We start from the raw sequence: 27922 nt of genomic DNA, 5'->3' as shown, positions 1-27922 counted from the left end.
AGGAAATTTGGTTTTGGCCCCAAATTCAGACGTTGGGTTGGGATGTTATACAAAAGTCCCAGAGCGGGTGTATTGGTGAATGGGTTACTGTCAGACAGCTTTTGCCTGGGGAGAGGAACTAGACAGGGTTGCCCCCTATCACCACTGCTGTTTGCCTTAGCCATAGAGCCACTGGCCATGCGTATTAGGACGGACCCGCAATATCACGGCACCCAAATAGGAGAACAGGAGGATAGGGTCAGGTTATATGCCGATGATATGGTGCTTTTTATGTCACAAACAGAATCCACACTCCCTAGGGCAATTGCCACAATTGAATTATTTAGCCGGTTCTCGGGATTGCGGATAAACTGGTCCAAGTCGACACTATGTCCTCTATATCAACTGGAGGACACGTTCAACCCAGGAGAACTACCTATTGTGCATAGCTATAAATATTTAGGTGTACATATCACCAAAAATGTCACATCCTTCCATATACTGAATATCCAGCCACTCCTAACATATTGTAAGGAGAAATTCAGGGTATGGCAGAACCTGCCTCTGTCTGTGCAGGGGAGGATCAATCTGATAAAACTGATTGTCCTGCCGAAATGCTTATATATTTTACAGCATGCACCATATGCAGTCCCCAAAAAGTTCTTTCAGAACCTCAGCTCGCTGTTGTCACCCTTTATCTGGGGCGCAAATAGACCCAAGCTTTCGATAACTAACCTATCCCGTTTTAAAAAGGAAGGGGGCATGTCCTTGCCCGATGTTTACCTATATTATTTAGCTGGGCAGCTGAGGAACATCAGATCTTGGTTGTCACTGGGAGGCGGTCTCTGTAGGCAACAGAAGCAACTAGCCGATTACCTGGGTATTGCCAATTTATGGCCTGTGCTAGAACAGCCTAGTCTATTCTCACGTAAGCTACTGACAATTCATAGGGTGGCTGTTCAGGTTTGGACAGCTAGTAAGAGACTAAATAGAGTTGGATCTGTTGGAAACCCCGATTTGAGATAACCCCATGTTCCCTGATCTACTGACGATGCGAGAAGGGACGTTCTGGAAGGAACATGGGGTTGTCACATTGGGCAATTTATACAGCAATAATGTATTCAACGATTATGAATCCATGAGCCGTAGGCATGAACTCCCTAGACAGGCATTCTATAGATTCCTGCAGTTGAGACACGCCCTACAAACCCACTACAGGGATACCCCAATCTTACTGTCAACCTTTCCAATGATTGGAGTTATCCGCTCCCAAGGACCACGTGGTTTTATATCAGTATTGTATACCCACCTCCTAGATGTTAAGCTGAAAGGTGTCCCAATTCAAGCATTAAGTAGATGGAAAGCTAAAATCCCAGACTTAACTAATGAAGATGAGGTAGATATTCTAGAATCCCCCACACTAGTGTCACATGCCATAAACAATAAGTTTATCCAAGTTTGCATACTACATCAGAGCTACCTGACTCCGCTAAGGCTAAATAGGATGGGTAGGCTTACCCACTCTGAGTGTCACAGATGTGCGTCAGTGGATGCTGACTTTTGGCATCTTATCTGGGCATGCCCCTATGTACATGCATTCTGGGAAGAGGTAATTAAGCTGCTCACTGATCTCCTAGGTTGTGCAGTAACATTACACCCAAAGACCTGTCTCTTCGGAATACTGGATGAGACTATTTACTCACATCATGTTAGGATATTCCTGAGGGAAGTATTGTTCCTGGCGCGGAAGGCGATCACCATGAGGTGGATGGGTGACAGATCACCCACTTTAGCACAGTGGAAACAACTAGTCAACTCTATCATACCATATGAGAATATAGTCTTTAAAAATAGGGGTTGCATGTCTAAATTTCAAAAGGTGTGGGGGATATGGTGCGCATCTCCGAGAACTGCTTACTCAGCCCATAGGCTGACTGAGGCCTTAAGAGCAGAACAAGCTGAACAGCGGTGATCTAATATGTGGCGGGGGGGGGGGGGGGGGGGGGGGGAATAGAACATAGTGATTTAGACCAGCTAGGATTGGTATACAATGTATGTGAAGTCTCATGTACTGAGACTGTCGTTATTTTTTGCTGTGTGTGTTAAAGCATAAAGCGAATAAAATAAAAAAAAAGGACATGTTCTATCTTTGAACGGAACGCAAAAATGGAAACGGAATGCATATGGAATACATTCCATTTTTTTTCTGAGCCATTGAAACTAATGGTTCCGTATACGGAACGCAAAAAAAAAAAGCTTGTGTGCAAGAGGCCTAAGGGAGAATTCACAGTTATGGATAGTTTCACACCTCCAAACTCCAGCACGCTGTTCCGGCATACAGATGGAGAATTGTCCAGACACACACCTCTGCAAGCTGCACTCTCCGTTTGTCTGCTGGAACAGCGTAGGGATCTCTGCCGGACCATGGGGCCAGCGGGCATTCCGTTTGTAACCGGCAGTGCCGGATCCAGAGGATTCTGGCATGCTGTTCTCCGCCGGGACAGCCTGCCGGACTTCACAAAGGAGATGTGAAAATAGCCTAATGCACAATTGGCATCCATTTGAGCCATTTCCGTATGAGATACGTTTTTTTAGATGGAAAAAGGAGTACTACGTGTAGGACTTTTTTTTTCCCCTTTCTAAAAAACCGTATCTGACAGAAATGGCTCAAATGGATGCCAAATGTGCAACAGGATCTGTTGTTTTTTTACAGGATCTTGTTTTTTTTATTTTGTCGGTTCTTCTGATCAGATGAACAGAAAATGAAACGGAGATGTGAACTCTCTAAGTCCCACAGATGGAAATTCTCATATCAAGCATTGGTCAATTTCTCTACATGTCTATGGCCAACTTGTTAATCCTTACTTTGTCTTGCCTTTAGCCCATAGACAGTTTGCCTGAAAAAGGCTCTTTACTATAAAACGTGGGTGGCCACAAGGTAATTTTGTGAGGTTCCTACCTACTCAATCCCCTGTCAGGGGCTTACATATTTATGGGCCCTGTTGTAAATGTTCTATCTGATTGGAATTCATTTAAAGAAACTACTTAGTGGACAACATTGTGGTGATGTAATTACGATCCTGACACTACTACTTGGCCTACACAGCATCTGGCACACAACTGTGGTCAATAGCTGTAAGATAGCAGGACTGCGTAGGTTCAGTGCCACCACTTGGCTCTAATGTGGGAACAGTCTGCTGCAAGCATGATTTGGAACTACAGAGGCGCTTGAATTGTGTCACAAGGCTCACAGAGAATACAGGATTTTCTTAGGGAAGCAGAGATGCAGCTGAATTTTGCTGCAAATCGACAGCAACTGCAGAGCGAAATCCCCACGGAGCTCTTTAGCTGCAGATTGTTTCCCCTCTATACTGTACAGTGACGGATGAAATCACAGCATTTCTGCAACAGAATGAACATACCGTGAATTTGGAAATCTGCAGAATGTTCATTTTTCTCTATGGAACATTTTCCTCTTCATGTGGATGGAGTTTCAACATATCCATCCACATGTATGGTACAGTAATTTGCTGCAGATTTACTGTGTAGAATCCACACGGAAAACATGCAGCAGATCCACCATGTTTGAATGGGGTTTTTCCATAATCAAACTTGCCACCTCCGATGACAGATGCGTTATCATTGGGTTCTGGGACCCTTGCTGATCATGAGAACAGGGAAACCCATGTCAGTTTGAACTGAACACTGATTGAGCAGGCGCATTGTCATTCAAACTCTTGTGGACTGCCAGAGATGGCCAAGCGGTGTACCCATTGCCCAGTGAATTCAGCTCAAGATACTAACAACTATAAGGCTGTGCAAAACCTGTCCCCTCCTTACATCTCTGACCTGCTTTCCAGATACATCCCCACATGTACGGCAATCTCCAATCCACTATTCTCATCTGTTTCTTGCACAATCACTTACAAGATTTCTCATGTGCATCCACCATACACTGGAACTCGCAACCCCTGCACAGGAGACTCTCCCACAACATCCAAACCTTCAAAAGCAACCTGAAAACCCACCTCTTCAGGAAAGCCTACCACCTACAAAATGCATGCTCCCACCACAAAGCCAGAAGAGCAGCTTTTACCCTCACCTACGGTGTCTATCCACTCTCCCTTCTAGAGTGTAAGCTCTCGTGGGCAGGGTCCTCTCCCCCTCTGTACCAGTATGTTAACAAGTTCATGCCTACTGTACTTGTGTTTTTATATTACACATGTGTAACCTCTCTTAGGCACACTGGCATTTTGGTTTCCGTTTGTGAGATCCGTTTCAGGGCTCTCACAAGCGATCCAAAACGGATCAGTTTTGCCCTAATGCATTCTGAAAAGATAAGGATCCGCTCAGAATGCATCAGTTTGCCTACATTCCGCTCCGAAGGCGGACACCAAAACGCTGCTTGCAGCGTTTTGGTGTCCGCCTGACGATGCAGAGGCAAACGGATCCGTCCTGACACACAATGTAAGTCAATGGAGACAGATCCGTTTTCACTGACAATAGAAAACGGATCCACCACCCATTGACTTTCAACGGTGTTCAAGACGGATCCGTTTTGGCCATGTTAAAGATAATACAAACGGATCCGTTCTGAACGGATGCAGACGGTTGTATGATTGATGCGGATCCGTCTGTGCAGATCCATGACGGATCTGCATCAAACGCGAGTGTGAAAGTAGCCTTAGATGTACAGCCCCAAGAAATTAATGTCACTCTCAAATAATAATAATAATCCTGGGCAGGGCATGGAACGGAGCATATTAAATTCCCACATACCCAAACCTTGTCCTCACTAATCCAGCTGGGCTGCCCACTTAATGATTAGATTGTCACCCCTCATTATTCAATACTGTATATGTCTTGGAATGAGTCAGCAACCGGAGATTGGATATTACAGGTTTATTGATTTGCTTCAGTAGAGGAGGCTTTAGAGAAAAAACTCCTGTCGTCTCTACGTCTGCTGATATTTGCCATAACCTGCATGGCACAACATTATACTATTTTTGACTTGCATGAAAACAAAATGCTAATTTTGACTATATACTTATGTGCAGCACACACTAATAGTCACACGGCGGCACTTTCTCGATGTCAGCTTGTAGTTACTGAGAATGAAACTATTTCCATGATTGCTGATCTGCATTACACAGAAAGAGCAGAAGCTGCAGATAGAAACTCTTTATTATTGTCAATCAAATACTGCCAGTCAGCATATCTTGCACCCATGCACTGTTATATTCAGATACTGATATCTTTTCAGTAAGTATTTTAAACAATGCATAACACATACTTTAATATACAGCAAAGTACAATGCACCCTGATTTTTTTTCAATTTTGTAAACTGATTATTTAAAAATAACATGTAATTTGGTTCCAGAAAAAAAAAAAAAAAGTACATTTCATTGTTGGTTGGAGGTTAGATCTAGGAGTGCAATGTGGCACAAGTCGAGCTGTGTGTCTGCTGTACACACGTGATTTCTGTGCATAACAAAATGCGTACACTCTGAATGCAAGACAGAAAGTGTATGCTGAGAATGCAGAGCTATCATGTATGATAGACGCTCTGAATTGTTCTTATGGAATTATATATATAACCTCACACATATATAACTTATATATAAAATTTCGGCAAAGGTTCTTTAAAAGTTACTTCAGTCTTTTGGTTTAAAAGAAAAGTCGTATTGTTTCCAGAGCTCGCTTATTTCTCTTTTAGGATTTCGTTTCGATCTACTCGACCTCAGATTGAATATTTCACAGTGACGTGTCTACCGGTTTACTGGACTGTTCCAGCTTCTATGGTAGACTCTGGCAAAGACACAGTGGCCCTTCCAATATTGCTGCCAAGATGGTTTTCCCTTGTGATTGTCCTCTGAATTTGTTGTTTCCCTAGCTGTCCATAAGTCCTTTAAATTCTGTGATTTGCGACTGTATATCTTCTGGGAGCTCAAGGGGAGGAAGATCTGGTAAAGGAATGTCTAGAGGTGGAAGATTAGGTATAGGAATGTCCTTCACCTTCCCGGTATTTGCTACAAAATTCTGCCAAGTAGATGTGGGGTTTGGAGAACTTGGTGTTGGTTGCTGAAGACTCCAAAGCTCAGACTTCTCCACAAAATCGGTGTCCATGTCCAACTCTTTCTCGGGATTCTGCTGCAATCTCGCCATCTCTGCCCGAAGTTTTCTGTTCTCTTTTCTCAGTTTTTCATTTTCGGTCAATAGTGTGTCCACCAGCAGGTTCAGGTCCTTTATCTTAGTGGCCTGCTCCTCCAGTTTAGTTTTGTCATCTTTAGGAACTCGATTTGCCTTGTATGGTTCCAGTGGCTCTTTTCTCTTCTGCAGCAGATATAGTAGAGAGTCTGGTTCTCTCTCAAAGACACTGTGAATTTCCTGCAAAGACTTCCCTGGGTTAGAACTGGATTTCTGACCTGCAGAAACAAGTGCATTTTGGCTGTTGTCATCTGCAGATGACCTGTAAGATGTCTGGAGATTCGCGGTCAAATCCTTCTCTGCAGCTATTGCTTTTTGTTGAGCTCGGAGTTTGTCTTCTCGTTTGGCTCTTTTCAGCCTTTCCTGAATTAAGAGCTGCTGCTTTATATGACTCTCCCGCTGCAGCTCTAATGACAGCTGAGCCTAGAGAAGAAATGACACAGATAAAATCAATGCAGCACTCAAAAAGAACACTTCCCCAAACTTCTATAGAAGAATTGGTAATTCATAAATGAGTCAGGATGCAGACTTGTGTGTTATTTTCACTGAGAGAGATGGTCATGTAGCCACAGTGGTGCGTAACCGTTTGTGAACCCTTCAGAATTTTCTATATTTCTGCATAAATTTGGTCTAAAATTTCATCAGATTTTCACACAATTCCGAAAAGGAGATAAAGATAACAATGATAATAAACGAGTCAAAAATATTAGGTTTGGTCATTAATTTGAGGAAAATAATGTAATATTACATGTCTGAAAGTGGCAAAAGTTTACTATTAGAAAATAATTTTAATGCAAAGTTAGGCTACTTTCACATTAGCGTTTTTTGCGGATCCGTCATGGATCTGCAAAAACGCTTCCGTTACAATAATACAACCGCATGCATCCGTCATGAACGGATCCGGTTGTATAATGTCTTCTATAGTCATGACTGATCAGTCATGAACACCATTGAAAGTCAATAGGGACGGATCAATTTTCTACTGTGTCAAACGGATCCGTCTTGCTCCGCACCACATGGCGGACAGCATTTTGGTGTCCGCCTCTAGAGCGGAATGGTGACTGAACAGAGGCAAACTGATGCATTCTGAGTGGATCCTTTTCCATTCAGAATGCCTTAGGGCAAAACTGATCCGTTTTGGACCGCTTGTGAGAGCCCATGACGGATCTCAGAAACGGAAAGCCAAAACGTTAGTATGAAAGTAGCCTTAGAGTCATCTGTTGACAATCAGGTGTGAGTGGACAACCTGTTTTATTGTAAAAACAGGGATCTATCAAAGTCTGATCTGAAGAACAAAAGGAGATTTCTGAGAATCTCAGAAGAGTTATTGATGCTCATCTAGCTGGATAAGGTTACAAAACCATCTCGAAGGAGTTTAGACTCCCCAAATCTACAATCAAACACGCTGCGTACAAATGGAGGAAATTCAAGACCATTATTACCTCCCTCCTAGGAGTGGTTAGTCAACAATGATCATGCAAAGAGCAAGGCATGTCATAGTCCGCAAAGTCACAAAGGAACCCAAGCTAACCTCTGAGCAACTAAAGACCTTTCTCACATTACCTATTGTTAATGTTCATGAGTCTACTGAACAACAATGGGGTGCATTGCAGGATTGAAGGAGAAAGCTGCTGCTCCCCAAAAATGACATTGCTGGCTATTGGAACAATGGTTTGTGGATGGATGAGACCAAGATCAAACTTTTTGGTTTACATGAGAAGCATTGAAGAAAGGAAAACCTCATCCCACCATCTGTGAAACACAGTTGTGGTAGTATCATGGTTTTGGCCTGTTTTGCAGCATCTGGGCCAGGACGATATAGCCATCATTGACAAAACAATGAATTCTGAATTATACCAACAATTTGGTCACCACATCTGTCAGTAAGCTGAATCTTAAGAGAAAGTGGGTCATATAGCAAGACAATGACCGTAAGCACACAAGTCGTTCTACCAAAGAATAGTTAAAGAAGAATAAGGTCAAAGTTTTGGAATGGCCAAGTCAAAGTCCTGACTTTAATCCAATATAAATGTTGTGGAAGGACCTTAAGCGAGCAGTTCAAGGGAGGAAACCCACCAACATAACAGAATTGTACACAAGAATGGGCTAACATTCCAATGGGCAGGACTGAACAATTACTGGAAAGGTTTAGTTGCAGTTATTGCAGCACAATTGGATGACACCAGATACTGAAAGCAAAGGTTCACATACAGACAGGTCCATAAATATTGGGACTTCGACACAATTCTAACATTTTTGGCTCTATACAACACCACAATGGATTTGAAACAAGATGTGCTTTAACTGCAGACTGTCAGCTTTAATTTGAGGGTATTTACATCCAAATCAGGTGAACGGTGTAGGAATTACAACAGTTTGCATATGTGCCTCCCACTTGTTAAGGGACCAAAAGTAATGGGACATAATAATCATAAATCAAACTTTCACTTTTTAATACTTGGTTGCAAATCCTTTGCAGTCATTTACAGCCTGAAGACTGGAATGCATAGACATCACCAGACGCTGGGTTTTATCCCTGGTGATGCTCTGCCAGGCCTCTACTGCAACTGTCTTCAGTTCCTGCTTGTTCTTGGGGCATTTTCCCTTCAGTTTTGTCTTCAGCAAGTGAAATGCATGCTCAATCGGATTCAGGTCAGGGGATTGACTTGGCCATTGCATAACATTCCACTTCTTGCCCTTAAAAAACTCTTTGGTTGCTTTTGCAGTTATGCTTTGGGTCACTGTCCATCTGCACTGTGAAGCGCCGTCCAATGAGTTCTGAAGCATTTGGCTAAATATGAGCAGATAATATTGCCCAAAACACTTCAGAATTCATCCTGCTGCTTTTGTCAGCAGTCACATCATCAATAAATAAAAGAGAACCAGTTCCATTGGCAGCCATACATGCCCACACCATGACACTACCACCACCATGCTTCACTGATGAGGTGGTATGCTTAGGATCATAAGCAGTTCCTTTCCTTCTCCATACTCTTCTCTTCCCATCACTCTGGTATAAGTTGACCTTGGTCTCATCTGTCCATAGGATGTTGTTCCAGAACTGTGAAGGCTTTTTTAGATGTCGCTTGGCAAACTCTAATCTGGCCTTCCTGTTTTTGAGGCTCACCAATGTTTTACATCTTGTGGTGAACCCTCTGTATTCACTCCAGTGAAGTCTTCTCTTGATTGTTGACTTTGACACACATACACCTACCTCCTGGAGAGTGTTATTGATCCGGCCAACTGTTGTGAAGGGTGTTTTCTTCACCAGGGAAAGAATTCTTCGGTCATCCACCACAGTTGTTTTCCGTGGTCTTCCTGGTCTTTTGGTGTTGCTGAGCTCACGGGTGCGTTCCTTCTTTTTAAGAATGTTCCAAACAGTTGTTTTGGCCACGCCTAATGTTTTTGCTATCTGTCTGATGGGTTTGTTTTGTTTTTTTCAGCCTAATGACAGTTGGATCTCATCTTGAGTGTTGACAGCAACAGATTCCAAGCACACTTGAAATTAACTCTGGACCTTTTATCTGCTCATTGTATTTGGGATAATGAGGGAATAACACACACCTGGCCATGGAACAGCTGAGAAGCCAATTGTCCCATTACTTTTGGTCCCTTAACAAGTGGGAGGCACATATGCAAACTGTTGTAATTCCTACACCGTTCACCTGATTTGGATGTAAATACCCTCAAATTAAAGCTGACAGTTTGCAGTCAAAGCACATCTTATTCGCTTCATTTCAAATCCATTGAGGTGGTGTATAGAGCCAAAAATGGACACTCAGAGTCATGTCATACTGGATCATTTTCCTAAATAAATAAACAAGTCTAATATTTTTGTTTGATTTGGTTATCTTTATCTACTTTTAGGACTTGCATGAAAAACTAATTAGATTTTTTTATCAAATATATGCAAAAATATAGAAAATTCTGAAGGGTTCACAAACTTTCAAGCACCACTGTAACTAATTTTAATAAATTTTCAGTCTCTCAACGTGAACAAAAATGTTTTCATTCACTGACAAGAAACACTGTCATATAAAGCATTGTCTTTAACCTCTTCCCGACATCCACCATACATGTACGGTGGATGTCAGGTCTTAAAAGATGCCGCCGGGTGCCTGAAGTTTCATACAGCAGACACCTACGGCTAATGTCTGCGATCGGCGGTAATGCCGACTGCGGACATTTAACCCCTCAAACGCCGTAGCCACATGTAACCAAGGTGTCTGAAAGGGCCATTCTGAATGGAAAAGGATGCGTGCGCTATCAGGGCAAGAACCCTTTCCCCGGCAGAGATTGGAGAAAGCATTCTATGCTTGTAATGAGCATGAGCCTGTATTAGGCTTTCAGACTCATTACTTTTATATTACAGTTCAAGCCAGCAGGTGGCGGGACTGAACTATAATAAACCTATTTCTATATACAAATTCCACTATTCTATACAAATTGCAATGACTGTGGAGTCCATTTGAGACCTTAGGAAGGGGTTAATTTATAATAAATATAATTACAAACACAAAGTATACTAGAACTTTACATAACTTAATTATATATATATATATATATATATATATATATATATATATATAATATATATAGTGATTAAATGGGGGTTATCCCATGATTAATGTAAAAAATAAAAATCCAATGTCATATAGTATATGACAATCTCTTTCGAACAAACTTAGAACCAGACCTGTACCTCACATGGATCCAAAGACCTCTCCAATCATTGCTCCAATTGCGCTGCTAGATTTATTTCAAGTTGGCAACTTACGGGGTGTGTCCTTTCTGCTGCAGCTGGAGGCAGTAGAAGGATGGAACCTAGCATGTGCTTCCATTACATTGAGCAGGACAGAAACAGTTGAAAAAGAGCAAACAGAAGGTGGCGCTAAACAGATAGATTTTAGTGAATAACTCTGTGGCTATACAATTTTTTTTTATTACATGCAATAACTGAAGTATTCTGATCCAGATGCTGGTTTGAAAAAATGTACGATATTTTTCGTGGGACAACCCCTTTCAGCTTTAAAGATATAAAAGTGGACTATGATTTTCTTCCACTCCGTTCTTATACCATCTTACCTGCTCAGACTGTGTCAACCTTTTGGCTTCCAGGAGGTAGGCTGTAATAAAGAAAACCATAGGTGAATGTGAGCAGGCTGTGCAGGTGACACTTGGGACATAGATGGGTTTATTCTTTGCATATACATTGCTATGGAATGGAGAGCCTACTCTGTGGTTTTATCACACACACTGTGAAACAATGTGCCAATCCTAATGTGATACTGCCCTGCCTCATTGACCACAAAGGAGAGAGCAGCACCAGAGTTGCCAACCGTCCAGAAATTTCTGGACAGTCCGTAAAAAAAGGTGACTGTTTTCTTGTGTCCGTGAAAAAAAAATTGATCTGTCCGTGATTTTTGTTTTTAGGCTGATGGTACTGGACTAGATTATTTTGGTGGTAACTATCATCATTTTACAGGTCACAGTAAACGCTGAGTTCTTATCAGTATATTGAGCCATAGACATGGATTATGTATCTTTATCATTCATTATGGTTTTCCAATTTGTCCGTAAAATTTTTTGTCTGTCCGTCATTTTGCGATAAGTTGCCCAGAAAAAAATAATAATAATGGTTGGCAACCCTGAGCAGCACGCATGTTCTCTTGATAGATATGAGTCTCACTTATTACACATTTATGACTGGTATTACCCATGAACTAACGATTCTTTTTGTAACACACTGTGCTGTTCCTCTGTTTTACCTCCTAGACTTTTATGAATAAATTAACAACTGGCTGTTACCAATACCCAGGAAGAAAGGGGTCGCCCCCTACAAAATTCAGCACTGATTGGACAGTGTAAGAGTGGGCAGGGACACACCTCCAACTGGTAACAGGTGTCTGTTTATTCATAATGGTCTAGTTGGGAGAACAGAGGACCGACAGTAGGTAGAATCCTAAGAAAAGACGCTGCAGAATTGTTATCTTATGAAGACTACTAGTATTTACTAAACATGTCTGCAGAGTACGGGTCATCTTTAAAGGATAGCCAGTCAATATTTCATGATTATTCATTAGGGAGTCCTCTCAATGTGTATATTTCTTAGCATACACAAATTTATTCGGAGAAGTCGACCCTCAGAATCCAATGCTGAAGTCAGGAATTAATGATTCTTCAGGAATCTGCATAGTTTGGGATTGTCAGGAGACGTCTCACTGCCAGAGTTCTCCTTTTTGCGAGTATTCACTGCATTACACTGTCCTTCTATATAGTATGAGGCTGAGAAGAAGTAACATGGCCCCGGCATGGTTTACCTCAAGGCTTTTTCCAGGAATTGTGCCAAATCAAGATTATGAAATAATCATGTGCAGAAACTTTACATTTATTTAATAGGAGAAAAGTTTGTGTGACCTTGTTAGAGGAATCTACCGCTAAACACGTGTGCTGGGAATGTGCTACCATTTCCCACAGCTTATAACATGAGCACAGATATTAAAGTTGTCAGAATGCAGATTTTCACAGAAAAGGCCTTTGAGCAGTTTAATCCTTTATAACTACCCACAAGTGTTTTTGACCCTTTTCTGTCAGGTGTGAACACTCCAGGCCAGTGAAAGTCTAGCAATGGTGTGAGAAATGTTTCCTAGGTCCACCCTGGGTTCTCTGATACCTGTGGAGGGATGCTTGGACACTAGGGATTACCAAGGCATTATGCCAACCAGGTAAATCCCTTCTTGGCAGCTGTTTACCCTATGGTAGTAGGACACGTACAGCAGGACAATGCACCATGCCACAAGGGTCATATAGGTCATGGGTTGGCTCCAGGAACAGGACAGCGAGGTCTCCTTGCTTCCCCGGCCTTCACAGTCTCCAGATCGTAATCCTACAAAGCATCTCTGGGATGAGGTAGTACAGACTGGTCAGTACATCCACCTAATTTGCAGAAACTGCAAGAAGCTATCCATGTGACAATATTTCTGCAGAACAATTTCAACACCTAGTGGAATATGCCACTTGCTGTGGTTCTAATGGCCAAAAGAAGGTCCAACGCGCTACTAGATGGGTGTCTCTGATGAAGTGGCCATTCAGTGTATCTTACTTGATAAAATGTGGATTACTGTATAACAGGTAGAAGCGTAGTACATACCAGCAGCTTTCCTGTGACATGCAATAGCCTCTTCATATTTTCCTGTAGCCAGAAACCGATCTGCTTTTCTGCTTTGTTGATGTGCCTGTGAACATGAAGAGCGCAAAGAACTGGTAATATGCTTCATGTAAAAGTCTATCTTCTATTTTTATTTAAAAAATAAATAAATAAAAAAACACTGAACTTCTCCCCAGCATGTTCAAGTATACAAGTATAGACGATGTGTACATGGAAGCCAAAGGTGGCAACTTCTACTCTCTTAGGCCTCTTTCACACTTGCGTTGTCCGGATCCGTCGTGTACTCCATTTGCCGGAGATGCCCGCTGGATCTTCAAAATGCGTTCAGTGTTACTATGGCAGCCAGGACGCTATTAAAGTCCTGGTTGCCGTAGTAGTAGTGGGGAGCAGTATACTTACAGTCCGTGCGGCTCCCGGGGCGCTCCAGAATGACGTCAGAGCGCCCCATGCGCATGGATGACGTGATCCATGCGATCACGTCACCCATGCGCGTGGGGCGCCCTGACGTCACTCTGAAGCGCCCAGGGAGCCGCACGGACGGTAAGTATACTGCTCCCCCGCTCCCCACTACACTTTACCATGGCAAACAGGACTTTAGCGTCCTGGAAGCCATGGTAACCATTCAGAAAAAGCTAAACGTCGGATCCGGTAATGCGCCGAAACGACGTTTAGCTTAAGGCCGGGTCCGGATTAATGCCTTTCAATGGGCATTAATTCCGGATCCGGCTTTGCGGCAAATGTTCAGGATTTTTGGCCGGAGCAAAAAGCGCAGCATGCTGCGGTATTTTCTCCGGCCAAAAAACATTCCTGTCCGGAACTGAAGACATCCTGATGCATCCTGAACGGATTTCTCTCCATTCAGAATGCATGGGGATAATCCTGATCAGGATTCTTCCGGCATAGAGCCCCAACGACGGAACTCTATGCCGGAACAGAACAACGCAAGTGTGAAAGAGCCCTTACATAGCTTTTCTAAGCAGCTAGAACTCTTTATAAGACCTCAGCCATATTTGTGCTCCTCATTCCTGAAGGAATGCACTTCAGGACAAAATATGCTATATGCTAAAACTATGGACCAAGGCTACAGTAGTGTAAGCGAACCTCTAGATCTGATGTCCCTCTTTACTGAAGACCTTTATCTAATAGTAGCACAGCATCTGTGAGAGCAGATGTCATGATACCGGAAGTACACAGGAATACAGTGGGGCCGATTTACTAACTCTATAGATGGCGTCAACTTTGTCTAACTTTATACCACCCATTGGTTAACTTACTTTGCGAAAAAAAATTGTGGCAAAATGTTATATCTTAGGCCCCACTCAGTTTGAAAAACCAAACCCCTTTCCCACCAAGCTATGTCTCTTTTAGGGTCTGGGTGCAGAGGATTTTTCAAAATTAGATGCACCAAATTACACCAAATTTGGGATAATTTATGACAAGGTCTAAGTGCATTCACATTACTAAAGGTGGCCCATTGAGCTGAGCATAAATCATGTATACTGTACTTGCAGCATCCAGGCACAGTTTGAGATATTCTCTCCCTTTCATAAGGCTAGCCCTGCACAAGCGCCAAGTTCTATGGAGCCATAACCCACAGGCCTCTATACAGGCCGTACAGAGGTTTTCTTCTGTCTGGTTGAACCTTTACATGATGTATTTTGGAAGTATTCTACGTGGAATATCCCCTTTAGTACAGTGCCATATGCAGGCTCCATACGGAGTGCCTACAGCTAATAGTACGTAGGAACTTGGTGGACCTCTAGACCATGCACACGGCCCTGTATGGGCAGCACAGCACATTCTACTTACAGTGGTCCCTCAAGCTGCAGTATTAATTGGTTCCAGGGCGACCATTGTATGTTGAAACCATTGTAACTTGAGTAATCGTTTCCAAAGCCACAAAATGTCATCCAAGATAAGAGAAAATGAAGATTTAAGAAAATAATAATATACATATAACAGTCAGGAATGGCTGCTAACAAGCAACTAATACAGCTATATACAAGACAAGTCCTTGGTTGGATATGAGTCTGAGACATTGTAGGCCGAGTCTAGTTTCAACTTACGATGGGTCATAAAAGACCTGAGGTCATTGTATCTTGAGGGATCACTGTACTTTATTGTATCCAATGGCATTATCTATGGCCAAAGAGATGTCTACTGTATACCACCTATCGGCTGGCAGAATGTTGTAAGGACCCCTTAAAGGGGGAGACAATCTATAAAGTTATCCTATCGACTAAACTTTCTGGTTTAGCGTTTCATTAATATAACAATTCCCATTCGGCAGCACGGTCATCCACAGCTGGTGAAATCTCCACTTCCAGCTGGGTAATTGTTCATAATAACAGGGAATTACAGATAATTATATCATGGCATTATAGTGAGGGCATCCTTCCAACAGGCTTACGTGAGCAGATAGAGTTCTGGATGACATGATACAGGGGCAATGTATCACGTCGGCCTGGATAATGCATAAATGATTAACCTTACCTAGCGTGACAGGGAGAAAACAAGTGAGAAACAGCAGAGGAATGTCCTACACCTACATAGAGCAGACCGCAAAAGCCTCCCCACGGACACCCCGCACAGAAACCACATGACTACACGCCCTGAATACACAACCTATCAGCTATCACTTTATTTTGCCATCCACTACTATAGTTGTGACAGAGCGCCCCCCCCCCGTTACCAAGAATACATAACTCCATCCCAGATCCAGGAAAGTGAACCCTAAAACTGGTCCAACCTCCCAATGTCTATTTCTTTACACCCCTGTGATAACATCGGGATCTACTGTACAGATCTAAGCAGCAATTTTCACATCTTGTTTATGACAAGGTTGAAAAAATCCCATGAAACTTTTAGCTAAAGTGCCTAGCCAATGTGCCGCTGGCACCTACCTTATCAGAGTCAGAAGGCCCCCATACACATTAGATATGGACAACTTAAAGGGGTTGTCCAGTTTAGGAAGAAAACCAGACAACACACGCGATCCGCCTGCAATAAAGAATAGATTATTACTTATCTGACAGATCTCATGCTGCCGCTCTGGTTCTCCAGGCCAGGCTCCGTTTACCCGGCTGTAGCAGTAACGTCACGTTTACAACACATGACCGCTGCAGCCAGTAGTGCACCGAAAAGGCCAGTGATTTGCTGCAGTTGTCACCACTTCAGTCGGTTAAACAGGACCTAGTCGGGAGAACCAGAGCAGGATCTGTCAGCTAAGTAATGATTTATTCTTCACTGCAGGCAGATCGCTTGTGTTATCCGGTTTCCTCTTCGAAATGGACAACACCTCCCAAATCCTACTTATGAAGGTTTCTCAAGGATAAGGGATCATGACCTCCAACGCAGAGTTGCGCCATAATCCAACCTGTCATCTGAAGACGTCAGATATCACATCACAATGTGTAGGTGACAAGAGAGTCCAAAAACTTTCAGGTTACCAAGAAACGGGCCTCTGGTTAAGGGCTCATTCAGATGACTGTATGAATGAGTCCACATCGGTTCCGCAATTTTTCGGAACGTGTGTAGACCCATTCATTTCAAAGGGGCCACAAAAAATGCGGACAGCAAATTGCAGAACACACATGGCCTGGTATCCGTGTTTTGCGGACCGCAAAACAATACGGCCCTAACTAAGATTTGGGTTCAGTAGGGAGATCAAATGCCACCCAGCTTTAAGCCAGAAATTCACATCTAAAAACCTCCAGCTTCCTAAGAACTGGTGTGACAGCATCGAGCTCTATTGTTCACAAACCTGCAATTAAATGTATCCGCATGACGGATCATTTATAATATGGTCTCACATTGACCCTGCACCTAACAATGTCATCAGAGGTGGAGGATTAGTAGCTGTTATCAGCTGTTCAATGGCAATTATCAGAACACTGGCCGATCGTTGAGCAGAGGTGATAGTATTTACATGCAGAAATCACACCTCTGTATGGGGAAGAATGATCACTACTGCGATCATTCGCCCCCATACATATTTGTTGTTTGCCTGCAGCAAATCTCTGTTTACACAGGGCAAACAAGGATTTTATGCAAGTATATAATATGTGAACACGACAAACAGTTGTTTGCTTGTTCGTCAAGTGATCGGTGGCACCACTGACGTGGGGCAATTATCAGCAGCTATCTCCTGAGAGAACAGAAAAGATTAAATGGGTTGGCCACCCTAAGTATCAAAAATCCAAAGTGCCACAGACAATAGCCAAAACTATGAAGTAGGGTTGGCTCGGGTATCGAAATATCGATACCCAATCGATAATTTTGTCCCGATATCGGTTCGATACCGAGATTTGCCATTTACTGATACTAGGCTGCGCAGCCTAGTATCAGAGAACATGGAGCGCGCTGCTCTCAGCGCGCGACATGTTCCCTCTGCAGCACAGGGGAGAAGAAGTCACTCTCTCCCTCCACCCTGTGCTGCTGCCCCCAATGAAAGGAGAAAGGGGAAGAGGAGGGGAGGGGCTGTGGCCACTGCGCCACCAATGAAGTTACTGGCCGTAGAATCATATAGACGGCACCTGACCTCTATCAGAGGTAGCTGCGATCCGCGGCAGTTAACCTCTCAGGTGCCGCACCTTACGAACAAGCTTCAATAGCAGGCAGAGCAGACGGCACCAGTAACGTCACTCACTGACGTTGAGCGCCTGCTCCGCCCACTTTATGAATGACGTCAGTGAGTGACGTTACTGCTGCCGTCCGCTCTGCCTGCTATTGAAGCTTAAGTAAGTGCTGTGGGGATACAGGGGGATACAGGGGAACATGGGAGAGGGCAGCGTTAGTTAAACTTAATAACAGGATAAGGATTCATGTTTATAAATACTTCGGTGAGCGGCGGGGCCCGATGTAAGAGTACAGTGACTGCACCGGGCCCCGCCCCTAGTTCCGGACTCCAGCCCCTCCTCTCTCCCGGCTCATACATCGCAGTCTGCGATGTAAAATGGAAGCATTCGCCCCATAAGACGCAGGGGCATTTTTCCGCCACTTTTTTTTTTGGGGAGTGCGTCTTATGGGGAGATAAATACGGTACTTTTTTTATGGTATCGAAACCGAATCTAAATTTTGGTATTGAGACAACCCTACTATGAAGTATTCACATCAAATGTACTGGCTTAAAGTTAATATAATTTTTCTAAGGCTACTTTCACATCTGCGTTTTCAATTTCGCTATTCACATCCATCATAAGATGTCAATAGCGTAAGAAAACGCTTCATTGTTGTCCCCATTCATAGTCAATGGGGACAAAACTGAACTGAACGAAACGGGGGTCATCAAAATGCATTCTGTTCCGTTTGGTTGCGTCCCTATCGCGGACAGAATAAGGCTGCAAGCACAAGAACTCATAAATAAATTTGTACAAATCGATCTTCTCACATAGAGAGGAGCATCCTGTCTATCATCACAACACTTGCTCCCAGCTGACAGCCTAGAAATCATCTATGAAGATATGACTACCCTTCACCTGGGGGAAAAGGGAAACGAGTGTAGCCAAACATCTCTGTATACAATGTACAGGGGGTCACACATCTGTATATACAGTATAAGGGGGTCACACATCACTGTATACAGTGTAGATGGGGTCACGGATCTCTATATGCAGTGGTGGGGGTCACATCACTGTATACAGTGTACAGGGGGTCACACATCTCTGTATACAGTGGTGGGGGGTCCACATATCATTGTATACAGTGTACAGGGGGGTCACATCTCTATGTACAGTAGGGTGGGGGTCACACATCACTATATATAGTGTACGGTGGTCGGGGGGTCCACATATCACTATACAGGGGGTCACAGATCTCTATATACAGTATACAGGGGGTCACGGATCTCTATATACAGTGTACAGGGGGTCACAGATCTCTATATACAGTGTACAGGGGGTCACAGATCTCTATATACAGTGTACAGGGGGTCACAGATCTCTATATACAGTGTACAGGGGGTCACAGATCTCTATATACAGTGTACAGGGGGTCACAGATCTCTATATACAGTGTACAGGGGGTCACAGATCTCTATATACAGTGTACAGGGGGTCACAGATCTCTATATACAGTATACAGGGGGTCACGGATCTCTATACACAGTATACAGGGGGTCACACATCAGTATATACAGTGTACAGGGGGTCACGGATCTCTATATACAGTGATGGGGGGGGGGGGGTCACACATTTCTGTGTACAAGGGTACCTTATAAACAGTATATAGTTGTATGTGTCCTACCTGTACACTGTATGAAGAGATGTGTGTGCTCGTTTTGTCTAGGGAGCAATCAGGAGAAATAAAATGCCCGCCATCCTATTAGTGCACACAAAGCCTGTCATAATCACACAGGAGGACATGTTACTTCACAACACTGAGGTGAAGAGCTGCTTCCTCCTCATCCTTCTCTCCTACTTGTCAGGGATAATGATCCGGAATACAGATGAGAAGATCTTCAGCTGAATCTCTGTAGGAATGGAGTTCATGAGGAGACATGAAGTACAGAGATGATGGACAGGACAGACTGTGGTAATGGAGAATACATACAAGTGCTGCTTCTCATTAGCCACATCAGCTCATGAACTCCATTCCTACAGAGATTCAGCTGAAGATCATATTAATCTGTATTCAGGATGATAATCCCTGACATGCAGGAGAGGAGGATGAGGCAGCTCTTTACCTCAGTGTTGTGAAGTAACTTCTCCTGCTGTGTGATTAGGACAGGTTTTGTGTGTGCTAATAGGACAGCGGCCATTTTGTTTTTCATAATGATTGCTCCCCAGACAAAACGAGACATTATAACTAATGTAAGATATTTGAGAATATACTGTATTTATAATGAAGTAATATTTAAGTATTTTAATTTTCTTAATTCCTGGAGAACCCCTTTAAGAAGATATATTAGTAAGTGTAATATCTCCCACCTTTCTTTACAGTTTTAATAAGTGCTTTAAAGGGAACCTGTCACCTCTACTGTGCTACCCTCGCTGAGCGTTTCTAAATGTTCATTGTGTTACCCTAAACATATAAATTACACTTTTAATTTAATTTGCAGACGAATTCAATAAGTATTCAGCATTTTTGTACTTCCCACCTTTTATGCAAATTAACATAAAAGAGTCATATTTTGTGTGACCAGAGAAGAGTCATATTTTCAAACTCTGACTCATCTCAGGTTAATTTGTATATGTATCAAATCGGTTTTTTGACACAATAAAAGCACACAGAGCTATGGGGACTGGATATTGCGGATGTGCTAGCGGCCATCTAGCAACCCATGTCCTCAGCTCTATACCCAAAATCCAGGTGACAGGTTCCCTTTAAGGATGAAAAGCTCCCCATACATTATACCTGTGATGGCCAACCTCCGGCACTCCAGTGTGGTAAAACTATGTCTCCCAAGATGTAAACATCCTTAGCTGTTCTCCATCTAAATGAATGGAACATGCTGGGAGTTGTAGTTTCACCACAGCTGGAGTGCCGGAGGTTAGCCATCACTGCATTAGACTGTCGGCCAGACCTGCAAAAGAGTGGTTTCGGCCAAATTTGCATGGAAGACTTTTGTAATTTTTTATAAACTTGATCGTAATGGGTAACAATTCAAAATGAGAAAATCCAAGTAAAAGCAAACGGATCTCCCAAATGTGAGATGAAAGGGGCCTACTAAAGCGACTGTGCTCCGGAGCCGAGCCATAGCCTATTTCCTTGCTCTGTTAATTGGAGCAGCGGCGCAGGAAATGGTCAGGGACCAGCTAAATGTCTGGCCCTGTCAATCTTGCGGCAGGTGGGTCTTCTTCACCTCTGGGGGCAGCACCTCACAGGTCAAAAAGTCCTGCTGATGAAGTCTATGGCCAAACTGTAGCGATATCTACATTTCAGAGAATTAGGCTTTAATCTTCTGGTAACAAAGCCTTAATAATGATCAAAATGAATATACACTTCATCATCTGAATCTACTATTAGGAATAGAAAGGCCATGCTGAGAGCTGTAGTCCTACTGGAGGGTTTATGATGAACAGCCCAGTTACAGTCCAACTTTGCAGCAGCCAGAAAGCGAGATGTGAGAGGAGAACCCCTTTGTCTCACTTGTAATGGCTGACAGCTGTTAGTAAAGCAAGAAATCACATCTCACGGTCATCTTGGATCTTATTCATTTTAAAAACTGGTGATGTAATTATCCCTCTGAGGAGCCAAGAATAGTGGAGAAGCCTTTGTGTGGTCAGTGCCACGTGTGCAACTAAGAAGAAGAACCTCCACACGTCACAGGTTCTGCACCCGCCTCGCTGTTCAGGTCGGTTTTACATAATGCTCGGGGCGACATGCATGACACAAACTGAGGAAAACAAATGGCTGAATCATAAACTTGTTTGTGGGCACAGCGGGCCTTGTGCAGAGGAAACCTGACCTGGTTACCTATGGCAACCAATCAGCACTCAGCTCTCATGATGGAAACTTCACTACAAAAATGAACCGCCGACTCAGACTGGCTGCAATGACGTCTCTTTTTCTCAAAGGTCCCCCCAATAATCGTATATAAAAATGTGACATCACAAGTAACTGACAATACATCTTTGTGATGTCACATCTCTATATACGATCATCATTATTCCTTTGGCTAAAGTCTTAAAAAACATACAAATAGTATTTCTATTAGGCCTCATTCACATTTCCGTTTTTCACTAATTCGTGAAGTCAGCATTTTCCATGGACAACACACGTACCCATTCATTTTAATATGTTTGTTTACACCTCAATATTTTATTTTTACCGACCGTGGGTGAGTGAAAAAAATCACGGAGACATGCACTACTTTGGTCTGTGATGTAACGAACACTTCCATTTAAAACCTATCCTCTGGATAGGTCATTAGTATCTGATCGTGGGGGTCCGACATCGGGACCTCTGCCAGCCGTGTGCTCAGAGGTGCTCCTGTGAGCGCCGAAGCCTTCTCCGTGCTTACCAAGCACAGCGCCGTACATAGTATATAGTATATAACTTCTATGGGGCTGAGCTGCGCCTAGGCCATGTAACCGATGAATGGGTCATCACTGCCACTGCGCGCTACTGCCTTCTCAAACAGATGATCGGCGGGGTTCCCGGGTGTTACATGCCTAGCGATCAGATACTGATGACCTATGCAGAGGCAAGATGATCAGTTCTAAAGTTTTGGAAAACCCCCTCAGGGCTCTTTCACACTTGCGTTGTCCGGATCCGGCGTGTACTCCATTTGCCGGAGGTGCCCGTAACAACGCAAGTGAACTGAAAGCATTTGAAGACGGATCCGTCTTCAAAATGCGTTCAGTGTTACTATGGCACCCAGGACGCTATTAAAGTCCTGGTTGAAGTAGTAGTAGTGGGGAGCAGTATACTTACAGTCCGTGCGGCTCCCCGGGCGCTCCAGAATGACATCAGAGCGCCCCATGCGCATGGATGACGTGATCCATGTGATCACGTCATCCATGCGCGTGGGGCGCCCTGACGTCACTCTGGAGCGCCCGGGGAGCCGCACGGACGGTAAGTATACTGCTCCCCCGCTCCCCACTACACTTTACCATGGCTGCCAGGACTTTAGCGTCTTGGCAGCCATGGTAACCATTCAGAAAAAGCTAAACGTTGGATCCGGCAATGCGCCGAAACGACGTTTAGCTTAAGGCCGGATTAATGCCTTTCAATGGGCATTAATTCCGGATCCGGCCTTGCGGCAAGTGTTCAGGATTTTTGGCCGGAGCAAAAAGCGCAGCATTCTGCGGTATTTTCTCCGGCCAAAAAACATTCCGGTCCGGAACTGAAGACATCCTGATGCATCCTGAACGGATTTCTCTCCATTCAGAATGCATTAGGATAAAACTGATCAGGATTCTTCCGGCATAGAGCCCCGACGACGGAACTCTATGCCGGAAGAAAAGAACGCAGGTGTGAAAGAGCCCTTAAAGGGATTACCCAAACCTGTTAAACCCATCCACAATGTCCGGGTCCCTCATACAGAGAATACTTACCTGGTCCCCGACGCCTGTGTCCTTGCGGATCCCTCCATGGCCATCGCTGCATCTCCCCGGCATGCAGATCACAACATCTGTTGACAGTGGTGGTGTTGACATGATGCAAGGGGGCAGGTAACCATCGTGGCTTGCTATTGGCTGCACACCCCCCCCCCCCCCAACCACACACACAAATGTTGTGATCTGCACAACGGGGAAATGCAGCAACGGCTGTGGAGGGATCCGGAAGGACACAGGCTTCGGGACCAGGTAAGTATTCCCTGTATGTGGGGCCCAGGCATTGTGGGTGGAATTTTCAGGTTTGGATAACCCATTTAAGGCCTCATGCACAGGACCGTATTTTTTATCAGTGTTTGATCCACATTTTTTTTCAGAATGCACATGGACGCATTCATTTCTATGAGTCAGCAAGAAAAAAAAAATGGACTGCACATGCAGCCGTTTGCATCCATGTGTCCGTTCCGCAAAAGGGTAGAACATGTCCTAATCTTGGCCCCAAAATATGGACCAAGGACCGATTGAAGTCAATGGATCCGCAAAAAAAAAAAAAAAAAACAGAAGGAAGTAACTAGGGTTGTTGCGATACCAAAATTTTGATTTGATTTTGATACCATAAAAAAGTATTGCGATACTCGATAGCATTCGATACCAGGGTGAATAGGATCTCACACTCTACCTGCTGCCCTGTACATAGTGCACACAGCAGCAGGGAGCTTACCATGGCAGCCAGGGCTTCAGTAGCGTCCTGGCTGCCATGGTAACCGATCGGAGCCCCAGGATTACACTGCTGGGCTCCGATCAGAACTGCCACCAATGAGAAAGGGAGGGGACCCTGTGGCCACTCCCACCAATGATTTTAATACTTGGGGGGGGGGGGGGGGGGCGCACTGCACCACCAATGATAATTAACCTTTAATACAGGAGGCGGGTGCCGGCAGCAGATCAGCGGCAGTTAACTCCTCAGGTGCCGCACCTGAGGGGTTAACTGCCGCTGATCGCAGCTCCCTCTCAGAGGCAGGGTGCCGGCTATGTGATTCTGCTGCCGGCACCTGACTCCTGTATTAAAAGGTTAAAGAGGACCTTTCATGGGTCCAAACATTGTAAACTATCGGGATATGTAGAGCGGAGCCCAGGGATCTCACTGAACTTACTACTATTACTGGGCGCCACTCCGTTCGCCCGCTGTGGCCCCCGGTATATTCTCCCGCTCTGTATGCTAATTGCTAGCATCGGAGCAATGGGGAGGAGACGGAGTCTTTCTCCATGGGCGTCTCCTTCTCCCTGGCTGTAGCGCTGTCCAATCAAAGCGCAGAGCGTCACAGCCAGGGAGAAGGTGAGTTGTTTTTCTCCCTGGCTGTGACGCTCTGCGCTTTGATTGGACAGCTCACAGCCAGGGAGAAGGAGACGCCCATTGAGAAGAGCTGCAGAATATACCGGGGGACACAGCTGGCGAACGGAGCGGCGCTCAGGAATAATAGTAAGTTCAGTGAGATCCCTGGGCACCGCTCTACATATCCTGATAGTTAGTTTACAATGTTTGGACCCATGAAAGGTCCTTTACCATCATTGGTGGCGCAGTGCGTCCGCCCCTCCTCCTCCCGTCTCTCTTCTTTTTGGCAGCGGCGGTGGCACAGGGGGGAGGGAGAGAGTGACTCCTTCTCCCCTGTGCTGCTGAGGAGAACACGGTGCGCGCTGACAGCAGCGCGCTTATGTTCTGTGATGCTAGGCTGCGCAGTAGGGCAGACTAGTATCGATAAATGTCAAATCCCGATATCGTATCGATACCGGGACAAAAGTATCGATTGGGTATCGATATTTTGATACCCGCAACCCTAGACGTAAGATCGACGTGATATGCGTTTTGAAGATCCACAATGGGACAGCGGGTTGACCATGCGGTGTGCCTTTCTATTAATTCTCTATGGCACTGCCGGAAATATAGTACAGCACTCGCCTATTTCCAACCGTCCCATGGAGAATGAATGGAGCGCATGCTCGGCACCCTATGCCAGATAAAACCGGATAGTGACACATACCCCTCTTTCTAATCTAATTTTATTTCCGGTTTGTAGATATTTTTCATTCTATTTCCATGATTATGGAGGCGGCCAGTGTGCTGTCCGCATTTTTTGCGGACCCATAGAAATAAATGGGTCCGCATGCTGTCCGCAAAAAAAATAAGGAACGGACACGGAAACAAAATACGCTTGTGTGCATGAGGCCTTATGCTAATGTCTAAAAGCACATAGCTTCATCAGAACTATAAAGACCAGACATCCCCAGATGCCACCAGACATCAAGGGGTCAATAAATTTCCCCTGATCAGGTGCTCAGATGTACAACTGCTCCTCGTCATGCAAAAAAGGGCTACTAACCTCCCTGAGTGGTAAGACGGGGGCAAACATGGAGCAAAAGTATCTGAGCCCCAGATTTCCCATCTCTGTTCTGGGGAGCAGCGGGCACCATGTATACTCTCTCTGACATTGGCATTTGTCAGCAGTGGACACCAGAACGTCACATCTGCATAGGCAGAGTATGAGGTACCCCTAGAGCAGTGGTGGGCACCCCCATAACACCGCCTCCTGATTGGTAGGACCTGTCTATAAACTATTCTCACCCTGAATGGCCTCCCAGGGCAGGGCCAGGCAGATCCTAAATGGCCAGTTAGCATATGTCTGCTGCTTGTGCCAACATTTTTGGATTACGTCTGTAACTGTTCTTATCACTGGGCAAGTAAAAAAGAAGGATTGGCTCCTACAACCCGACACCCTAAACTCTGGAAATCCTGATAATCCAAGAAAAGTCCCACTGCAGATTATTGGGAATTACCAGGTAGCACCCACACATCACAGCGCAGGACCCTGAGGTGGGTCTTACTCCTCTGCACCGGGGGCTACAAGGCCCAATACGGTAGATGTTCTGCAGATTCACTCTACAGGCCCCATACCGTGGTCTATGCTACACCTCAGGTGACGCAGAGCGGGCACCAATGCCACCTCCACAGTCCAGAGCAGGGTGAAGGCCCCATCTTTAGGCCTACAGAGATAAGATGCATTCATTTGCCGCCCTGTTGGAGGACTAGACAGCCTGGCATGAAGAGGCCATTGCTGCAGGGGTGAAGGTATGGGCACTGCTGTGCTAGGCACAGGGTGGGCACTGCTATGTTACAATAGGTGGGCTTGTTACAATACTGTCACAGTGGGTACAATGCAGCTTGACAGTTGCTGAAATACTACAATCCCCATGATCTGCTGGGAGTTCTGCTTTCACCACCCTGCAGCAGTCAGCCGGCCCCTCATGTGCCAGGGAGGTGGCGATCAGGGAAGCCATCTGCTACGTGATGCAGTGCAGCAGGGAGAGGGCACTCACCAGGTTCAGTGGACTTTCCATCACTTCCATAGAGCCCGGCTGGACGTGTATGTGGCAGAGAGGGCAGGCTGCTAGACAGGAGGGGGCGCTCTGGGTCCTGTCATCTGGCTGCGCTGTCACCAATGCTGCGGGAAGAAACCCCGGGCGCAGATCCCGGCTGTGTCAAAACAAACAGCTCCCGCAGCAAACAACTTCCTCCTCTGGCCCCGCCCAGCAGCGCGTCACTCTCCTCGCCGCCACCACGTAGCTGGGGCGGAGCAGCTCGCCAGGGTCGGAGCAGGACTCGGGGAGGGACATGTTGCCGGGGAGACTGCCAGAGCGTCCTCCTGCCGATCACCAACGAACCAGCAGAGGGCGCACACCAACATTTCTCATTTGCAGCGGCCGCAGCGTCGTCTTGTGAGTCCAGTACAGACCAGCAGAGGGCCCGCTCTACTATACAGAATACTATCTTGTGTCTCACGTCCTGAACAGCAGAGGGCGCACACTGATGTGACAATGAGCGAATCGACTTCGGATGTTTCATGCGTTGGTGTGATGTATGGTGATTGCAGGACGCTGCCCTGTGTTTGCAACCTTTATGATTTAATAAATACTAATGGGGTCCTTTATCAAACTGGTGTAAAGTAGAACTGGCTTAGTCGCCCATAGCAACCAATCAGATTCCACCTTTAATTTTCTAAAGGAGCTGTCAAAAATGGAAGGTGGAATCTCATTGGTTGCTTTGGGCAACTAAACCAGTTCTACTTTATACCAGTTTGAGAAATGACCCCATAATTGTTTAAATAAAAAATATATAAATCTTGTGATGCAAATGAATTGGAGTTAGACTACAGCTGTTTCTTGATGTCAGCATGTTAGATCATTTCCTCTTGCTTTACACTTCTAATATATTTGGTTCATTGAAGGACTCCTCTCAGACACTGACTTTTTCTAGAAATGCTTCAAAACTTAAGAAGGTGCAAAAATTGGGGAAAACATAATAAAAATGGCACATGGCGTGAATATTACTTTTTAGCACAAATCCTGACAGAATTTTAGTGAATTTTATTTAGTAAATCTGCATTATGAGGATCTTACTAGTGTAAGGCTAGGGCTACACGCGGAAATTTGTCGCGCGACAATTTTTATAATGATAGGCTATGGTGTCGAACTGAGACATGCGATATGCTGCGACGGCAACACAACAGTAGAAAA

At 44.6% G+C, this 27922-nt stretch overlaps 1 protein-coding gene across 1 annotated transcript; it reads right to left on the bottom strand.

The window, feature by feature from the left end:
* Positions 1–5314: 5314 nt before the first annotated feature.
* Positions 5315–26933, bottom strand: NRBF2 (nuclear receptor binding factor 2). The gene is made up of 4 exons (XM_040437140.1): positions 26726–26933; positions 13338–13422; positions 11273–11313; positions 5315–6610 (listed from the first exon to the last, which is right to left on the bottom strand). The coding sequence occupies exons 1-4, from the start codon at positions 26753–26755 to the stop codon at positions 5870–5872; spliced, it is 897 nt and encodes a 298-aa protein (XP_040293074.1). The 5' UTR covers positions 26756–26933; the 3' UTR covers positions 5315–5869.
* Positions 26934–27922: the final 989 nt, after the last annotated feature.

This window comes from Bufo bufo, chromosome 6 (assembly GCF_905171765.1).
Source record: "Bufo bufo chromosome 6, aBufBuf1.1, whole genome shotgun sequence".
NCBI lineage: Eukaryota > Metazoa > Chordata > Amphibia > Anura > Bufonidae > Bufo > Bufo bufo.
The sequence above is the reverse complement of the archived record's forward strand: the minus strand, read 5'-3'. Positions and strand labels throughout refer to the sequence as shown.

Excerpts from the sequence above, each read along its gene's own strand:
- NRBF2 (XM_040437140.1), bottom strand. The coding sequence starts at position 26,755 with ATGGAAGTGATGGAAAGTCCACTGAACCTG. Across the intron at positions 13,423-26,725 it reads TGGAAAGTCCACTGAACCTG|GCACATCAACAAAGCAGAAA; the intron begins GTGAGTGCCCTC and ends TCATGTTCACAG. Across the intron at positions 6,611-11,272 it reads GGTTGACACAGTCTGAGCAG|GCTCAGCTGTCATTAGAGCT; the intron begins GTAAGATGGTAT and ends TTTCTTCTCTAG.